A 13677-nucleotide genomic window follows, 5' to 3' on the forward strand; every position below is an offset into this window, starting at 1 on the left:
TTGGCCATTGCTATTGGCCAAGAAAATATTTATCAGTGCACTCGTAATTTTAAAATCCAAATTTGAAATAAAATAATGTTTTTATTTGGAACAGAAAACCAGAAGTTTCTCTTTAAATGTAATTTCCACCCTCTTTCCAGATCTACTTGGAACTCTGGGGTCCGCCTCAAGGGCTGCCTTGTGGTCTGTCTTAGAACCAGACTGTCCTGGGGCCCGGGATATTGAGGATTGGGGAATCTGGAGGCACATGGAGCCCAATCTCCCAAGAAGCTAAGAATCTGTAACTATAATCTGGAAATTGTGTAGACATGGGTTCAAGTCCTTGATCTGCCACACAACCCTTGTCTGACCCTGGACAAATCACTCAGACTCCTTTTTCTAAACTGTAAAAAGAGGATAGCAGTATTTCCCTACCTCGTATGGGTAATGGGAGTATTAATACAATCTAAGCAGCCTACAGGGGGCGTTTAAGCAGAACACTGTTTACCATGTGTGGATTCAGCAGTTCATCCTCGCAGCACTGCTGTTACAGCTGTTCTACTAGTAGTCCTGAAACTGCCTAGGACCTGCCAAGTTCACGGCTGCTATTAGAAGCAAGGCAATCAAAGGAAACTACGTCCTGGTGGCAGCATCTCCTGGTCAGGCTTCTTCAACACATTCCATTCACTCATGCCCACTGATATGCTTCAAATCTTGCAGCACACCAATGAAGCTCCGTGGGGGGGTCTTTGTCCACAGTTCCTATTCTGCTTGGGAAGAGCCACTGGAGCAGCTTTACAGCACGCTACCAAGTTTGGAAGGTCAGCAGAAGTGGACAGTAGGGTCATGCTTGGAGAAGGGCATGTTTTAGCCACAATGCACGGCCCCAGCACCCTAAACATACCCTAAATAACAATGTAACTAGCATTAATGATGAACAAAAGACTAAGAAGCAGGCTGTTCCTTCAGATAAGCATAAATAAGGTAAATCTGCCCAGCAGGTAAGTCTGTGGTGAAGAACAGATTAAGGCAGAGGAAGAAAAAATTACTTGGGGGGCACACCTCTCCAGTAGGTAAGTCCCACCCAGCCAGGGCCCCACTCAACTTACCCCCTCCTGCCTCAGTGGCAATCCCTCACCGCAGGGGCCTTGATCTAGGCCCCACCCCTTCCTTCCCCCATGGACTGACCTGCTGGGATGGGGGGCACGTGTGCATGCAGGCAGGCACTCAGCCCTCAACCCCAGCCTCAGATAGACTCCAAGAGGCTCTCAGATCTACCACAAGAGGCTTTGAGATCTACCAGTAGATCAAGATCCACTAGTTGGTGACTACTACTGTAGGGAATGAAAGAGAAGGAAACCAGCAATGTTTTGAGCATAGCAAAAGCATCTTTGGGACCCAAGATTTACCTGGATGGAAAACTTGGGCTAACTGCCACGTATTTATGGGTCTGATGTCATTTCATTCTTCTGTGTTTCTTCCTCTGTTTTCCATTTTAAATATCTGGTGCCTTGAAGGTGCTAATGAATCACACCAGTGTAACTGACGTTGTTACAGTAATGTCTGATAGTAATATAATAAAACTATATGTATGCATGGGGGGAGGGTAAGTACTTTTCTCCTTTAATGGCACCTCTGACTTGCTAACATTGTTTATTTCTATTTTTTGAAGTAGCTTATTCCTTTAGGGTTCAATTTATATTTACATTTTTTCCCCCAATGAAACATTATTTATGTTGTTTCTTATTTATTTTTCCTGATGTTCCTCCATAGTGCCAAAAACCCTTACAAATAGCCATCACTAAGAAGTGGAGCATAGCAGGGATAGAGCTGGGAAACTAGCTGCACCAACGCCACTGCAGACACAGATGGAGCTCTAGTGTAAACTGACAAATTTGCTTCAAAGTTGCTGAAAAATCTTCGCTTGTACAGCAGAACATGAATCATTCATATCCTAATGACTTGCAGCATCCATTGAAATAAATGCTGCAACAAACAGCTGCAAGGCTTGTCCTTTCCTCAGAAACCTGTTTTAAAGTAAGCAGGCAGCTTCTCCACTGGGCTACAGCACCGCAGTAGTCCCACAAAGCTGTTTTTTAAAGCTGTATATAGCCTGTTAGCTTGCAAATGCTCATCCTCAAAAGGCCCAATAAATCTAATCCTACAATTATCCAGGTTCTACCACATTCCAAATACTTCTACAATAAATAAGTGATCTAAACAAGAATGAGAGCTATGCAGACATTAATGCTAGAAACGGCTAACTTGGCTGTGACAGTTCTTTTGTAGATTTATTGACAGATGATCTTTGCCACTTTATGAGGTCAACAATATAGCAAAACTTAAAGGATTCCAGATTCTGGATCCAGGTCTCACACTCAGAGCTAGACAGGGGCAGGCAAAGTCCAGCCCGTGGGCTGGTAGTGGACTCCGTTTCCCAGAAGCCCCTGCCCACATGGCTGGGGCCAGTCTCCATGGAGACCCCAGCCATACCTGCGCAAGTGATAGTGCAAGGCTTGGGCTGCCATGGAGACTGATTCCAGCCATGCTGACAAGGCACACAGCAGGACAAGGGGCTTGTCTGGAGTCACTGGGATTTTGCAGCGGGGGTACCTAGGTCCAAGGCCAGGGCAGAGCCACGATCTGCAGCCTGCACACTCCAGGTAGGGGCACACAGGCAGCGGAGGACAGCTCTGCCCCGGTTCTTTGCAGTGGTGACAGCCTGGTACCGAGCTGGGGCACAGCCGTGATCTGCTGCCTGCACGCCCCTGCCCAGAGCATGTAGACTGTGTACTGTCGCTCTGCCCTGGCCCCGGACCAAGCTGCTCCTGCCACATGATCCCAGCAGCTCCTGAGCAGCTCCCTGCCCTGCGCCTTACCAGCACGGCTGGGGCAGGTCTCCATGGAGATCCCAGCCTTGAGCTATCACAGCACAGGTGCAGCCTAGGGTTTCCATGGAGATTAGCCCCAACCATGTAGGCAAGGGCTGCTGGGAAGTGGAAGTCTGGCTACCAGCTGGATCCACCATTTTGTGCAGCTCTGGACTACAGCCACACAAAGATTGGAAGTTGACTAACTTAGGGGCCTTGCCACCTAGTGGAACGCAATGCCCAGAGTTCGGCACAAATATACGTCTGTATTTTTTTTTTGGAAATTAAGAGCCTAAGAATCATAGTAACAAAGGAAATATCCCTATGCTGAGCTCTGCACTGCCACAGCCAGGCTGGGACTGGTACCTGAACTAGCTAGTTTAAAGCACTTTTGTGACTGCCATGTAAATATACTGTAGGAATGGTATCCACAGCCACCAGCTATTATCACGGTTGAGAGAGCAGCTGTCTGAATCAGCCAGTAGAAAATGCCCAGATGATACTCAGGCACCTGCTTTTGCTGAAGAATCACAGCTATGAACCCTTTCCTGAATTAGGTGCCTATACTCACAAAATACAGTTGGAGAAGGGGGTGTTGCTCCTTTTTAAACAATAGCTTAATGGTTAGCGCACTAACAAAGGATGCTGGAGACACGTTTCAAACAATCCTTCCCCTGCCTGAAGTTAACTTGAATGTACCTCTGCCACCTTCTAGAACAATGATTCTTAATGTTTTTGTACCCCTGGCATCCCTCCATAGCTTTTGTGAATTGTGTGGCACTGAATTTCAAAAATAATTTACAGATTACAGTGCTGCAGTAGGATCATACAGACATGAACAAGCCTAAGTCTGCTCTTATCTACTTAGTTTATCTCCTAACACTTTACTTTTTTTTTCAAGCACCCTTCAAAAGATCAGGCAGCACTCCATGGTGTCTGGGAGTCTGCTTAAGAATCACTGTTCTAAAAGAATGAAGCTACTGAGTATTCTAGGGTGCAGGTTTTCTCACTGAAATTGTCCTACTTTGCATGGAATAACTGTTTTTTCATTGGGCCTCACTCCAGCAGGGGGAAGGGAGACCTGGGTTATCATCTCCACTCTGATGAATATTTAATATAAAATAGTGAAATATTTAGTGAAGCAATAAGTGGAATATAAGTGTCCTCCCTCAGCCCCTTCCCCGCCCCAGCCCAGGATCAACTGCAAGAGGTTCAAGGATCAGCTCCCTCCTTTGTGAGTGCTCTAACCAGGAGGATACTGAGATACCTTCTCTCTGGTTTATATTTAATTATTCCAAGCAAAGTGAACCAGTATCAACAGCAGAGAATGAGAGCACACTCATGTCCCAGAATACCCTAAAGCAGTGGTCTCCAACCCTTTTAAGCCGAAGATCACTTTTGAAATTTAAAAGGAACCCAAGATCTACCCTGTGCCACCACCAACCCCTCCCCCCCCCCAGCAGGCAAGTCTGTGGGGAGGGAAGAGGAGGGTACAGACTGAGGCAGAGGAAGAAAACAGTATTTGGGGGCATGACTCCCCAGCAGGAAGGCTGTGGGGGAAGGGGAGATGACCCAGCCCTAGCCCCACTCCCTCTCTCACCACTGGGGCTTCGATCTACAGCCCCCCCTACTCCTCCCCCAACAGGCAGGGCAGGATGGAGCCATGAGTGGCTCGTGGGGGGGGGGAGGGGAGGGGGACCACCCCAGAGGGGCGGCAAGTGCCCCTGAAATTATACAAGGCAGGGCAGGGCAGGGCAGGGCGGGCTGCAGCTGGGGCCGGGCTGTTCCCAGCAGAGGCTGGGGCCATGCGGCAGCAGCACTGGGAACAGGGCTGCAGCCACCGGAAAAGTGGCTGTAGCCCTCCCAACTCCGTTCCCAGCACTGCCACCGCCCAGCCCAACCACAACTCCGAGCCTCTACTGGGAACAGCCCAGCACTGCCTCTCAGCAACTGCCCACAGCAGCAGCGTGCCCTCCCCCACACAGATCTGGGGAACATGACCCCCATGCCCTAAAGTAGGGGGGAGGGGGTGGGAAGCGGCACCAGGCTGTTCCTGGCAGAGACTGGGGACCGCAATCGGGCTGGGCAGTGGTGGCACTGGGATCGGGGTTGAGAGGACTACAGCGAATTTTTGTGTGACTGCACACCCCAATAGCCCCGCTCCCAGCACCACTGCCATTCAGCCTCAGCCTCCACCAGGAACAACCTGGCCCCAGCTGGCAGCTGCAGTTCGCCCCACCCTGCCCTGCACAATCCCAGCGCCACCCCCTCCACGCCCTCCTGGGGGTCCACACTCCCTCCTCCAGACAAGCTGCTCACAGCTCCATCCTACCCCGCCCTAGCTGTGCAGGGCCTGCCCCTGCTCCAGCCCTGCTCCCTCTCACCACTGCTGCAGCCCACCATACTGCCTTGCATTGGGGGGGGGGGGCATGTGCCCCCCCCCCCCGATCTGTGTGCCACAGAGGCAGTTCCCATTGTGGGCTGGGCTTTGCACCCCAAGCTCCGCTGCAGCTGGCCTGGGAGCAGCTGGACACACGTGACATCGGGCCACTCCTGAGCCAGCTGCAGCAGGGCTGGGGGCACAAAGCCCAGCCCACAGCAGGATCTGCCTCCACTGGGCACTAATGGGGGGCACGTGCCCCTTGGGGCCTCTGCCGGGTGCACACAGCAGCAGGAGCCCTTTCCCCCCACCCCCAGATGACTGGATGACCCACCTGGGCTCAATCCTCCCACCACTCACCCAGGGCCCCACTTACCGGGCTGCTCTTGAACTCCATTCCTCACTGCAGGGGCCTCGATCTGGCCTCCACCCCTTACCTCCCCCCACCAACTGACCTGCTGAGCTCGGGGAGGGGGGTGCGCGCACACGCATGTGCATGCTTGCTGCTGCTTCTGCTGGCCAGTGCCGACCCAGCCAGGCTCCTCCCATCCCCAGCAACACATGGGAAGCCAGCTTCAGCTACATGCCACTTTTCCTGGCCGGTGCCCAACCAGCAGAGCCTGTTCCATCCGGAGCAGCATGCGGCTGAAGCTGACTTCCCACGTGCTGCTGGGGACGCACGGCTGGGTTGGCACTGGCCAGCAGAAGTGGCGGTGGAGCCTCCTGCCTTTTGGGACCAGCTGGTGTAGGTAGAGGGAAAGTGCAGCAGCACGTGGGGAAGCCACTGCTTGATAGGGGGTGGGATGGGATGGGATGGGATGGGATGGGCCGGCCGGGCGGCACCAGGGAGGGAAAACTGTGGCTGAGCCCCCTGCTGCTCAGGACGGGAGCATTCCCACAGCATTGGAGGGTGCTGTGCTGGTGAGGGGACCTGGGCTGGCTTCTGCTGTGCCACAGGGGAAGGGGGTGGGGGCGGGCAGGAATGGGTCAGGACTAGGTCATGCTGGCACCAGTGATGGGTGGGGGGTTGGCCAGTTTTTGACATCTGCGGCCTGATGGGATGGGATGGGTCTTTGCTTGTGGGAGGGGTCAGGTTCTAAGGCCACCTCTCCAAAAGGAGTACTTCCAAGGGCAAGGGGAGGGACTTCCAGTGGCAAAGGTCAGGGGTTAGAGGGTGGGACTTCCGGTCCCAAGACGGCGACCAGGGGCTGGGGCTACCCATGTGGCCCTGGACAGCTCGCCAAAACTCATCAAGAGGCCCTCTGCCCAAAATAATTGCCTGCCCCATTCTAAGATAATAACACCCCTTTACTGTTTTAGCAACTAATCTGAAATCACCTCAGAAGTCTATCACCCAAAACAACACTATGCAAAATACATTTATGCAGACAATTTTTAACTTACTGGTTTTTCAGTTTCTCTGCTGTTCTTATGAATTCAACTTTCTTAACTTGTTCAGCTTTCGTCTTCCAGTTCTGAAACGGAAAGTGTTGACGAGCACCTGGAGTACTGAAGCAGTTATCACTCTGTACAGAACACAAAATGCAGCACTCTTTATTACTTAAACTATTCTAGCGTTTTAAAAACTTATTTGTGTCACTGGTAATAAGGTAAGATAAAAGACCTAGCATGAACCCAATTTAAAAGTACAACTTCAGTGTAATTCAAATTATTTTAAATGGCCACATAGTGGTTTAATACTGCACTAAGAAAACAAACTGAAAACTGTAATATGTTTTAAAGAAATATAGTAAAATACCAAATCACTACATGCCGCAAGATTTGCAGTACTGGATCAGACCCAATATTCTGCCTCTGACCATGACCAAAACCAGAAGCTTCAAAGAAAAGTGTTACTACCTGACATGAGGCGTACTTAGGAAAATATCTACCCAAAAAGATCTCATCTGAGCTCCAGAAATTAGGAAGTGGTTAAAAACTTGTAGCATAAGGTTTAATATACCTTCCAAATTTTGTAATTACTTACAAACAACTTTGAATATTCCCAATATTACCATTAACTATTGGTGAGTTAGCGTACAATTTTGCAATCCCTACTGATGTATAGTAAGCATGTGCTATATAGGCAGTTGCCAAGCTGAGACCACTGTCGATCATTACTTCTTTGTGCTCTCCCATCTGTATTCACTTGATTCAATCAGTGCTGAGTACATATTTCCCTCGTCAGATTATATCCACCTAACACCAACACCACCACACAGCAAGTTTAGTAAGAGTTAGCTTTTCTATAGGCAAAAACAACCCTAATAATCAAGAACTTCTTGGCATAGATAAACAAGACATTTGTCTTCCACATGCAGTAGCCACAACTAAAATGATTAAGGCCTTGTTAACCCAAGAAAACAGCACAAGTTCTCTATGCTGGAAAGCTATGGGGAAAAGAAGCAGAGAACTTGTAAGACACTCGTCACTGACCCAAAGGTGCGACTAAAAAGAATCAACTCAACAGAGGCAGGGCATTCCAGTTTTTAATTCTTTTTAACTATCAGCTGAAGAGTACCTAATAAGTATGTAATTAGTATTACCCTGGTTTAAAAAAGCCCCTTTTTTCTTCTTTAAGGGTCACTCTCCTTTTGTATTTGTCCTTTTAGACAAATAAATGTCCACTAAAAATATAAAAATAAGATGTGTACTCTGCTTCATTGAAAAGCTTTCATCCCTGCCAGCTTCTTCATTGGTATTTTATAGATCCCCTAGGTTAGGGGTGTCAAAGATATGGTTGGCTCATGGAACCACATCATCCAGCTCGCAGTGCTGCCTGTGGGTCTCAGACCTGCCCCATGCACTGCCCGTGCCATACGCTGGCCCTGCTGTTCACAATATGTGGCACACAGAACCCATACTGCATACACTGTTCATTGCATGGAGGCTGGAGCCGACATGAACAATGCACACAGCGCATGGGCTGGTCTGGGGTGTGCCAGGCACAAGACATACAGGGCCAGACCAGGGGGCAGCACACTGCATGCAGAGCTTTTACTGGATCAGCCCTATACACTGAATCTGAGGCAGTCTGCATCAGGCCCAAAGACCAGCCATGCAATCCAGATGCAGTGCCAAGACGATCTGGCATGCGTGCCACATGCAGTGCACATCCCAGACTGACCCCATGCCGTGCAGCATGTGGCACATGGGACTGGTCTGGGTTATACATGGCACATAGGGCTGGAGCCTGCATGGGTTACATGCAGCATGTGGGGCCAGTCTAGGATATGCTGTATGTGATGCCCACACTGAGCTACCCCTGCATGTTGGATCTGGGGCTGGTCTGGACTGGCCCTCTGAGCTGGATCAAATGTGCAAAATTGGTCCGACAATCTGCACACAGCCTGATCCAGCTTACAGGGTCAGCTGAGTTTGAAACCCCTGCGTTGTGGATCTCAACCCCTTTTTTTTTAGGCTCAAGGAACCCCATGGAAAGTACCTCTTTACTTACATTTCCTTTTTTTTTTTTTTTTTTTGACTATGGAAAAAATAACACAGTAATTCTTCTGTTGCAAAGAACTCAGACCACAACAGCTAGGAATGTTTTCAACACCAGGGATTCCAATTTGAAATCTCTGGGATCATCTTGCAAATCATATATCCCAGGGTGACACTGGTATGGGCTGTGGAGGGTTTTGCCTTCCTCTGTAGCAGGGGGCATAACCCTCTACCGAGGCCTCTTGAGCACATATTGATCACATTCTAGAGAAGCAGAATGTTGGCTCCCTGGTTCCTTTGCTTTACCCTTGGCAGGTTAGGGTGTTAAATCTGTGCTGTGTCAGATTGACAGCACTCGTATGTAGAATTTAGATGACAGTTGTGGGGCACGGTTTGGATAGGGCTGATCCTGCCTTATGGAGGGGGTTGGACTCTGGAGGTCCCTTCCAGCCCTACTTCTCTATGACTATGACTCTATGACACATATAGATGTTTGCACTTAACGGTGCTAATATTACATGCCACCCTGTGGCACCCTTAAAAGGATCTTGCAGCACCCTGGTTGAGGAAAAAAAAAAGTCACTGCTTTAGGTTGCAAGGTGCTGGTGCAGGGGCCGAACTTTTATGCTAGTCTGTAAAGAGCTTAATGGTGCTAGAATAATGATATCAACCGTAGATACCCCCAGGGCTGAGCCAGCATGCCAATACACCACCACAAGCCAAAGAAACTACCGAATAAATTCAGCACCTGCTTCTTGTCATAATTCCCTCTGCAGTTCTAGCCCATGCAGATGAACCATCTGGCCCACAGGTGTGTGGCCTAACCCCATGCACTGCATGAGGCACATCCAACCCCGCCCTAGTACAGCTCAGAGGGAGGTAAGGCTGAAAAGGACCTCCAGAGGTCATCTACTTCAGAGGTGCTCAACGCCCTCCTCTGCCCTGTCAAATTGCCAAGCCCTGCACAGCCCCACGGAGTGGTGTTGCCAGGTGCATAATAATTATTGTATTTGTACAATAATTTCCCTTGTACAAATGTACAGGCAAACCCCACTTAGCGCTCTTAATTGGTTCCAGAAAAACTGAGCGTTAAGCAGAACTGCACTAGGCGAAACCCATTTCTCCATAAAAACGAATGTAAATAGAGTTTAATTAGTTACTGCCCACCCCGCCATCACCTCTTCCCACTCCCCTGCCGGCTCTGGCCCCACGTACCAGCCTGGGCACGCGTTCCTGTTGCCCCGCTCTGGGCCCTCGCCAGTCCTGGCCCTGGGCACTGGCATGGTCCCATGCTCATGCCCAGCTGCCCCTTGCTGCTTCTCACTGCTGCCGCCTCTCCCCACCTCTCTCGCCTGCCTGCCGGCCTCTCCAGCCCCACTTGCCAGCCTGGGCACTGGCACTACTGCTGCCAGGCACCAACGCGGACCCCGTGCTCCTGCCACCCCACTCTGGGCACAGGCCCCTGCCGGCCCTGGCTCTGGACACTGGCATGGGCCCCACACTACTCACCTTTGTTGTCGCTGCTTCTCCCCACCCTCCGTCTGCTCCAGCCCAGACACCAGTCCCTGCCGCCCTGCTCTGGGTGCAGGCTTCCACTGGCCCCGGCACAAGCCCTACACACCAGCACAGGCCCCATACACCAGCACGGGCCCCATGCTCCTGCCCCCCACCCTAAGTGTGGGCCCCTACCAGCACTGGCCCTGGGCACAGGCTTGGGCCCCCGTGTTCCTTTCCCTCTTTTGCAGCTGCTTGTCTCCACCCACCCCCTGCTGCCTGCTCTGGCACCATGTGCCAGCCTGGGCCTGTCCTGCCCTGGGCCCTCATGCCTGCCTGTCCACTCACTGCCACTCATTCACCTTCCACTTGCCGTTGCTGCCGAAACTCAGATTCCACAGAGCGCTACAGTGTAACTGGCAGAGTGCTCAGGGGAATCGGGTATCACTTCTAAATGAACGCTATAGCGAAATAGCGCTAACTGAAACCTCATTAAGCAGGGGTTGCCTGTATGATCAATAACAGTAAGTGTTCAAAATGTACAATCACTTTTGATGCAGCTTATTCATGCAGCACATGCAATACTCGCTCTCAGGGAGCCCTAACTGACTTCTGGGCTTGCTGCCAGGACTTTCTTACAACCACTTGCCTCGAAATAAAGAAATGCTTTAACTCTGATGTCCCAGTTGTCACGCACTCACTAGTTAATTATAGCAAAGACTTATTTGCATATTTTTCAGCAAATACCGTAGAGCATTTTAAGATTCCAATACGATCGTTTCATATTTAAGCCCCAGCAACGCTGCTTCAGAGCAGGGCCGGCTGCTTTGGGCCACACCCCTCCCTCGCGGGACCAGGTCCAGCGCCTTTCCCCGCCCCCGCCGGCTCGGCACCAGTGTAGTCCGGGGCTCATGCTTGGGGCGGGAGAAGAAGCGGGCGCGGCGAAGCTCACACGGCGACCCAGGAGTTAGCGCGGCCTTTACCTGTTGGTGGCCAGACGACGCCGCTGCCACCGCCGTTGCCAGGGCCGCCATCTTGAAGCCGACCGGCGCTTCAAGGGCCGCCCCCTCCTCCGGCTCTGGCCTAGGGGGCGGGGCTTAGGAAGGAGGTGTTTCTTGGTCCCACCCCTTTCGTCTCAAGTGCAGTCTGGGGGCGGAGCCAGGGGACCACGCCCCCAGAGTTAGTGGCGGCGCGGGGCACAGGCGGGAGTGTCTGCGCGTGCGCGCTCCTGCCTGTGAAGCGGTTTGGGGTCGGCTGACCGCTGCCTGCGGCATCCCACCTGGCCCGGGCAGCCTTCTGCGATGGCAGCGTGATATCCCGCCATGCGCCCCGCTGCGAGGGCGAGGGTTCATTTCCCTCAGGGGCTGCAGTTCCTGTTTGAGCTGGTCCTGAGACAAGACCCTGCCGTCCTGGTGCCCACCCCGATACAACCGGCCCTTCCTGGGCCTGCTCCCCTGCTCGGTGACATCAGTTAAAAGGCTCCCCTGGTCTCTGGTTCAGAACCTGTCAGACAAACAGTAGCCTGCAAATGCAGGAGACTGGACTAGATGGGCCAGGAGATCCCAGCCAGCCCTGCAACCCTTTCCCAGCAAGGTCGCCTTTCTTCCCAGTTTATCTGGTGGCTCCAGCACTCAGTTAAAAGTATCACAGTTTAATAAAGGATGATCTAATGTTGCAGCAGCGACTCCGGCTTGCCACGGGCTTACATGTTAGCGGTGACTTTCATACGCTCGTATAGACTGGTGTTCGTGTCAGCCTGGTGCCCATGTCAGCTCCGTGGCCGAACCTGAAAGGAGGAAGGTTCTGTGGTTTGGAGAAGAAATCTGACCTAGGTGTGGAGTCCGGACCCCTGCTAGGACAGCGGCTCAAATCCTGAAGAACGTTTATCAGCGATGAGGACGGAGAGAAGTTTTGAGTTCAGGGTTTATTTGATTATTAGATCTGCGTGGTATCCCTTTGTTCCATCTAAAGTGGGTTGTGACTGCATTGAAAACCCCATGAAAAGGCTGTCTGTTAGCTATTGTGCCCCATGAAAGGGTAAACCCAAATTTGAGTGACTACAAGCTTGGAGCTCTAGGAGGATTGTGCTTAAGCTATTGGATGCATGGGGGAGCCAGCATTAATCTCAGGTTCAAGGTAGTTGGGTCCCAGAAAAGCAAACTGGATGGCATATCTGTACCTCAGGAGTGTTTCTAAAGGCAAGAAGCCAATAGCAGTGCCCAGACTGAACAAGTTAAACATCTGTTGAGATCTAACTACAGGTCCCTGGTGAATGTACAGCCAGGGAAGTTTGATCAGGGCTGTAGCTGAGCTAGAATGTTGCCCTATAGAGAATGCTGAAATACAGAAAAAGTGAGTGGTGCTTGTCAGAGATTACACTAGAGTTACCACCTCCCCCAACCCACCCACCCTCTATGACTTCATCCCCTTCTGTAAAGCCTGTGGCCTAAGTTAGTTGGGGAAAACATTACGTGCAACTAATTTGGTTCTGTCTCTTGGTTTTGCAGAGGATGTAGAGGCGAAGATACCTATCTAAATAATGCTTCAGAAAGTGGGGAGATGTTAGCTGTTGACTCGCACCCTATTCATTTTTTTTAATTTAGATTTTCCTACCGATTCATTGATGCAGGAAGGCCAAAGTACGTCCTTCATTATACTGCAAATATAAAATTAAAAGTTTTTAATTTTTCAGTGCATTTTCAAGAACTCCCAAGATCTTGTTGGTTTTTTCTTTTACTTACGTTCCAATTAAACTTGAGCTGTCAACTACATTTTCTGCCAAACAGAAATAATCTATTCAAATAATGGTTTTGCTAGCTAAAAAGGCTTCATAAAATGGTGCTTTTCCCAGCTGCAGCACACAAAAGCATTCCCAGATGCTAACCAAACGGCCTGTGCTGAAGACATTTTATTGCCTAATTGATGTTTTTAAGAGTACTTTCCTGCTGTATTTTTCCTTTTTGTTTTTATGACTGCAATTACATTTGATTTCTTTGTGTTAGTGATTTCTATGTAGCTAGCCCTGAATAGAAATTAACTAGTAGTGGGAAATGTTTCAAAACCTGAAAATAGTCATCAGTGAAAATTAAGGAGGATTGTTCTCACAGATTACTACCTGCAGTGCCCTGAAAAAATATATTTATTCTTTCCACCGAAATATTTCCAAGTTTTCTTTGTCTTAATGCTGCACTACTCTGGTAGAGACAAGTTCCTCCAGATAGTACTTGCTTGTATTTGCTTTTGCTTCAACTATTTGTAGTTTATAAGCCATATTGAGCTTTCTTTTACTGGATTTAGCAATTTAGCTGTTTAGGCAGTGACGTACTCAAAACATCAGCAGTTTTGCTCCAATATCTGAATGATACTCTTGAGTAAAGCTATCTATAATTCAGTTGTGCTGGCTAACTTCATTATGGCAAATCCATATATGATATTTGTAAAGCACGTTCCATGCATATGGCCCAGAATTCTTTGCATCATTTCTCACTGCACTTTGTCAGAGGTACCAGT

General features: G+C 50.0%; 1 protein-coding gene across 3 annotated transcripts in view; it reads right to left on the reverse strand.

Moving 5' to 3' along the window:
* Positions 1–13677, reverse strand: part of CCDC112 (coiled-coil domain containing 112) — a 111428-nt gene that overhangs the window by 17733 nt on the left and 80018 nt on the right. For 2 of the 3 annotated variants that reach the window (XM_090038400.1, XM_090038399.1), the window contains one exon: positions 6634–6755. In XM_090038400.1, the coding sequence (XP_089894526.1) occupies positions 6634–6755 (122 nt within the window). Of the gene's footprint in view, positions 1–6633; positions 6756–11150; positions 11287–13677 lie in introns of those variants that run through there. The other variant, XM_090038398.1, reaches the window with a different exon arrangement.

The sequence above is a fragment of the Crocodylus siamensis genome, chromosome 3, assembly GCF_052110815.1.
Source record: "Crocodylus siamensis isolate JL-2025a chromosome 3, ASM5211081v1, whole genome shotgun sequence".
In the NCBI taxonomy this organism is placed as follows: domain Eukaryota; kingdom Metazoa; phylum Chordata; order Crocodylia; family Crocodylidae; genus Crocodylus; species Crocodylus siamensis.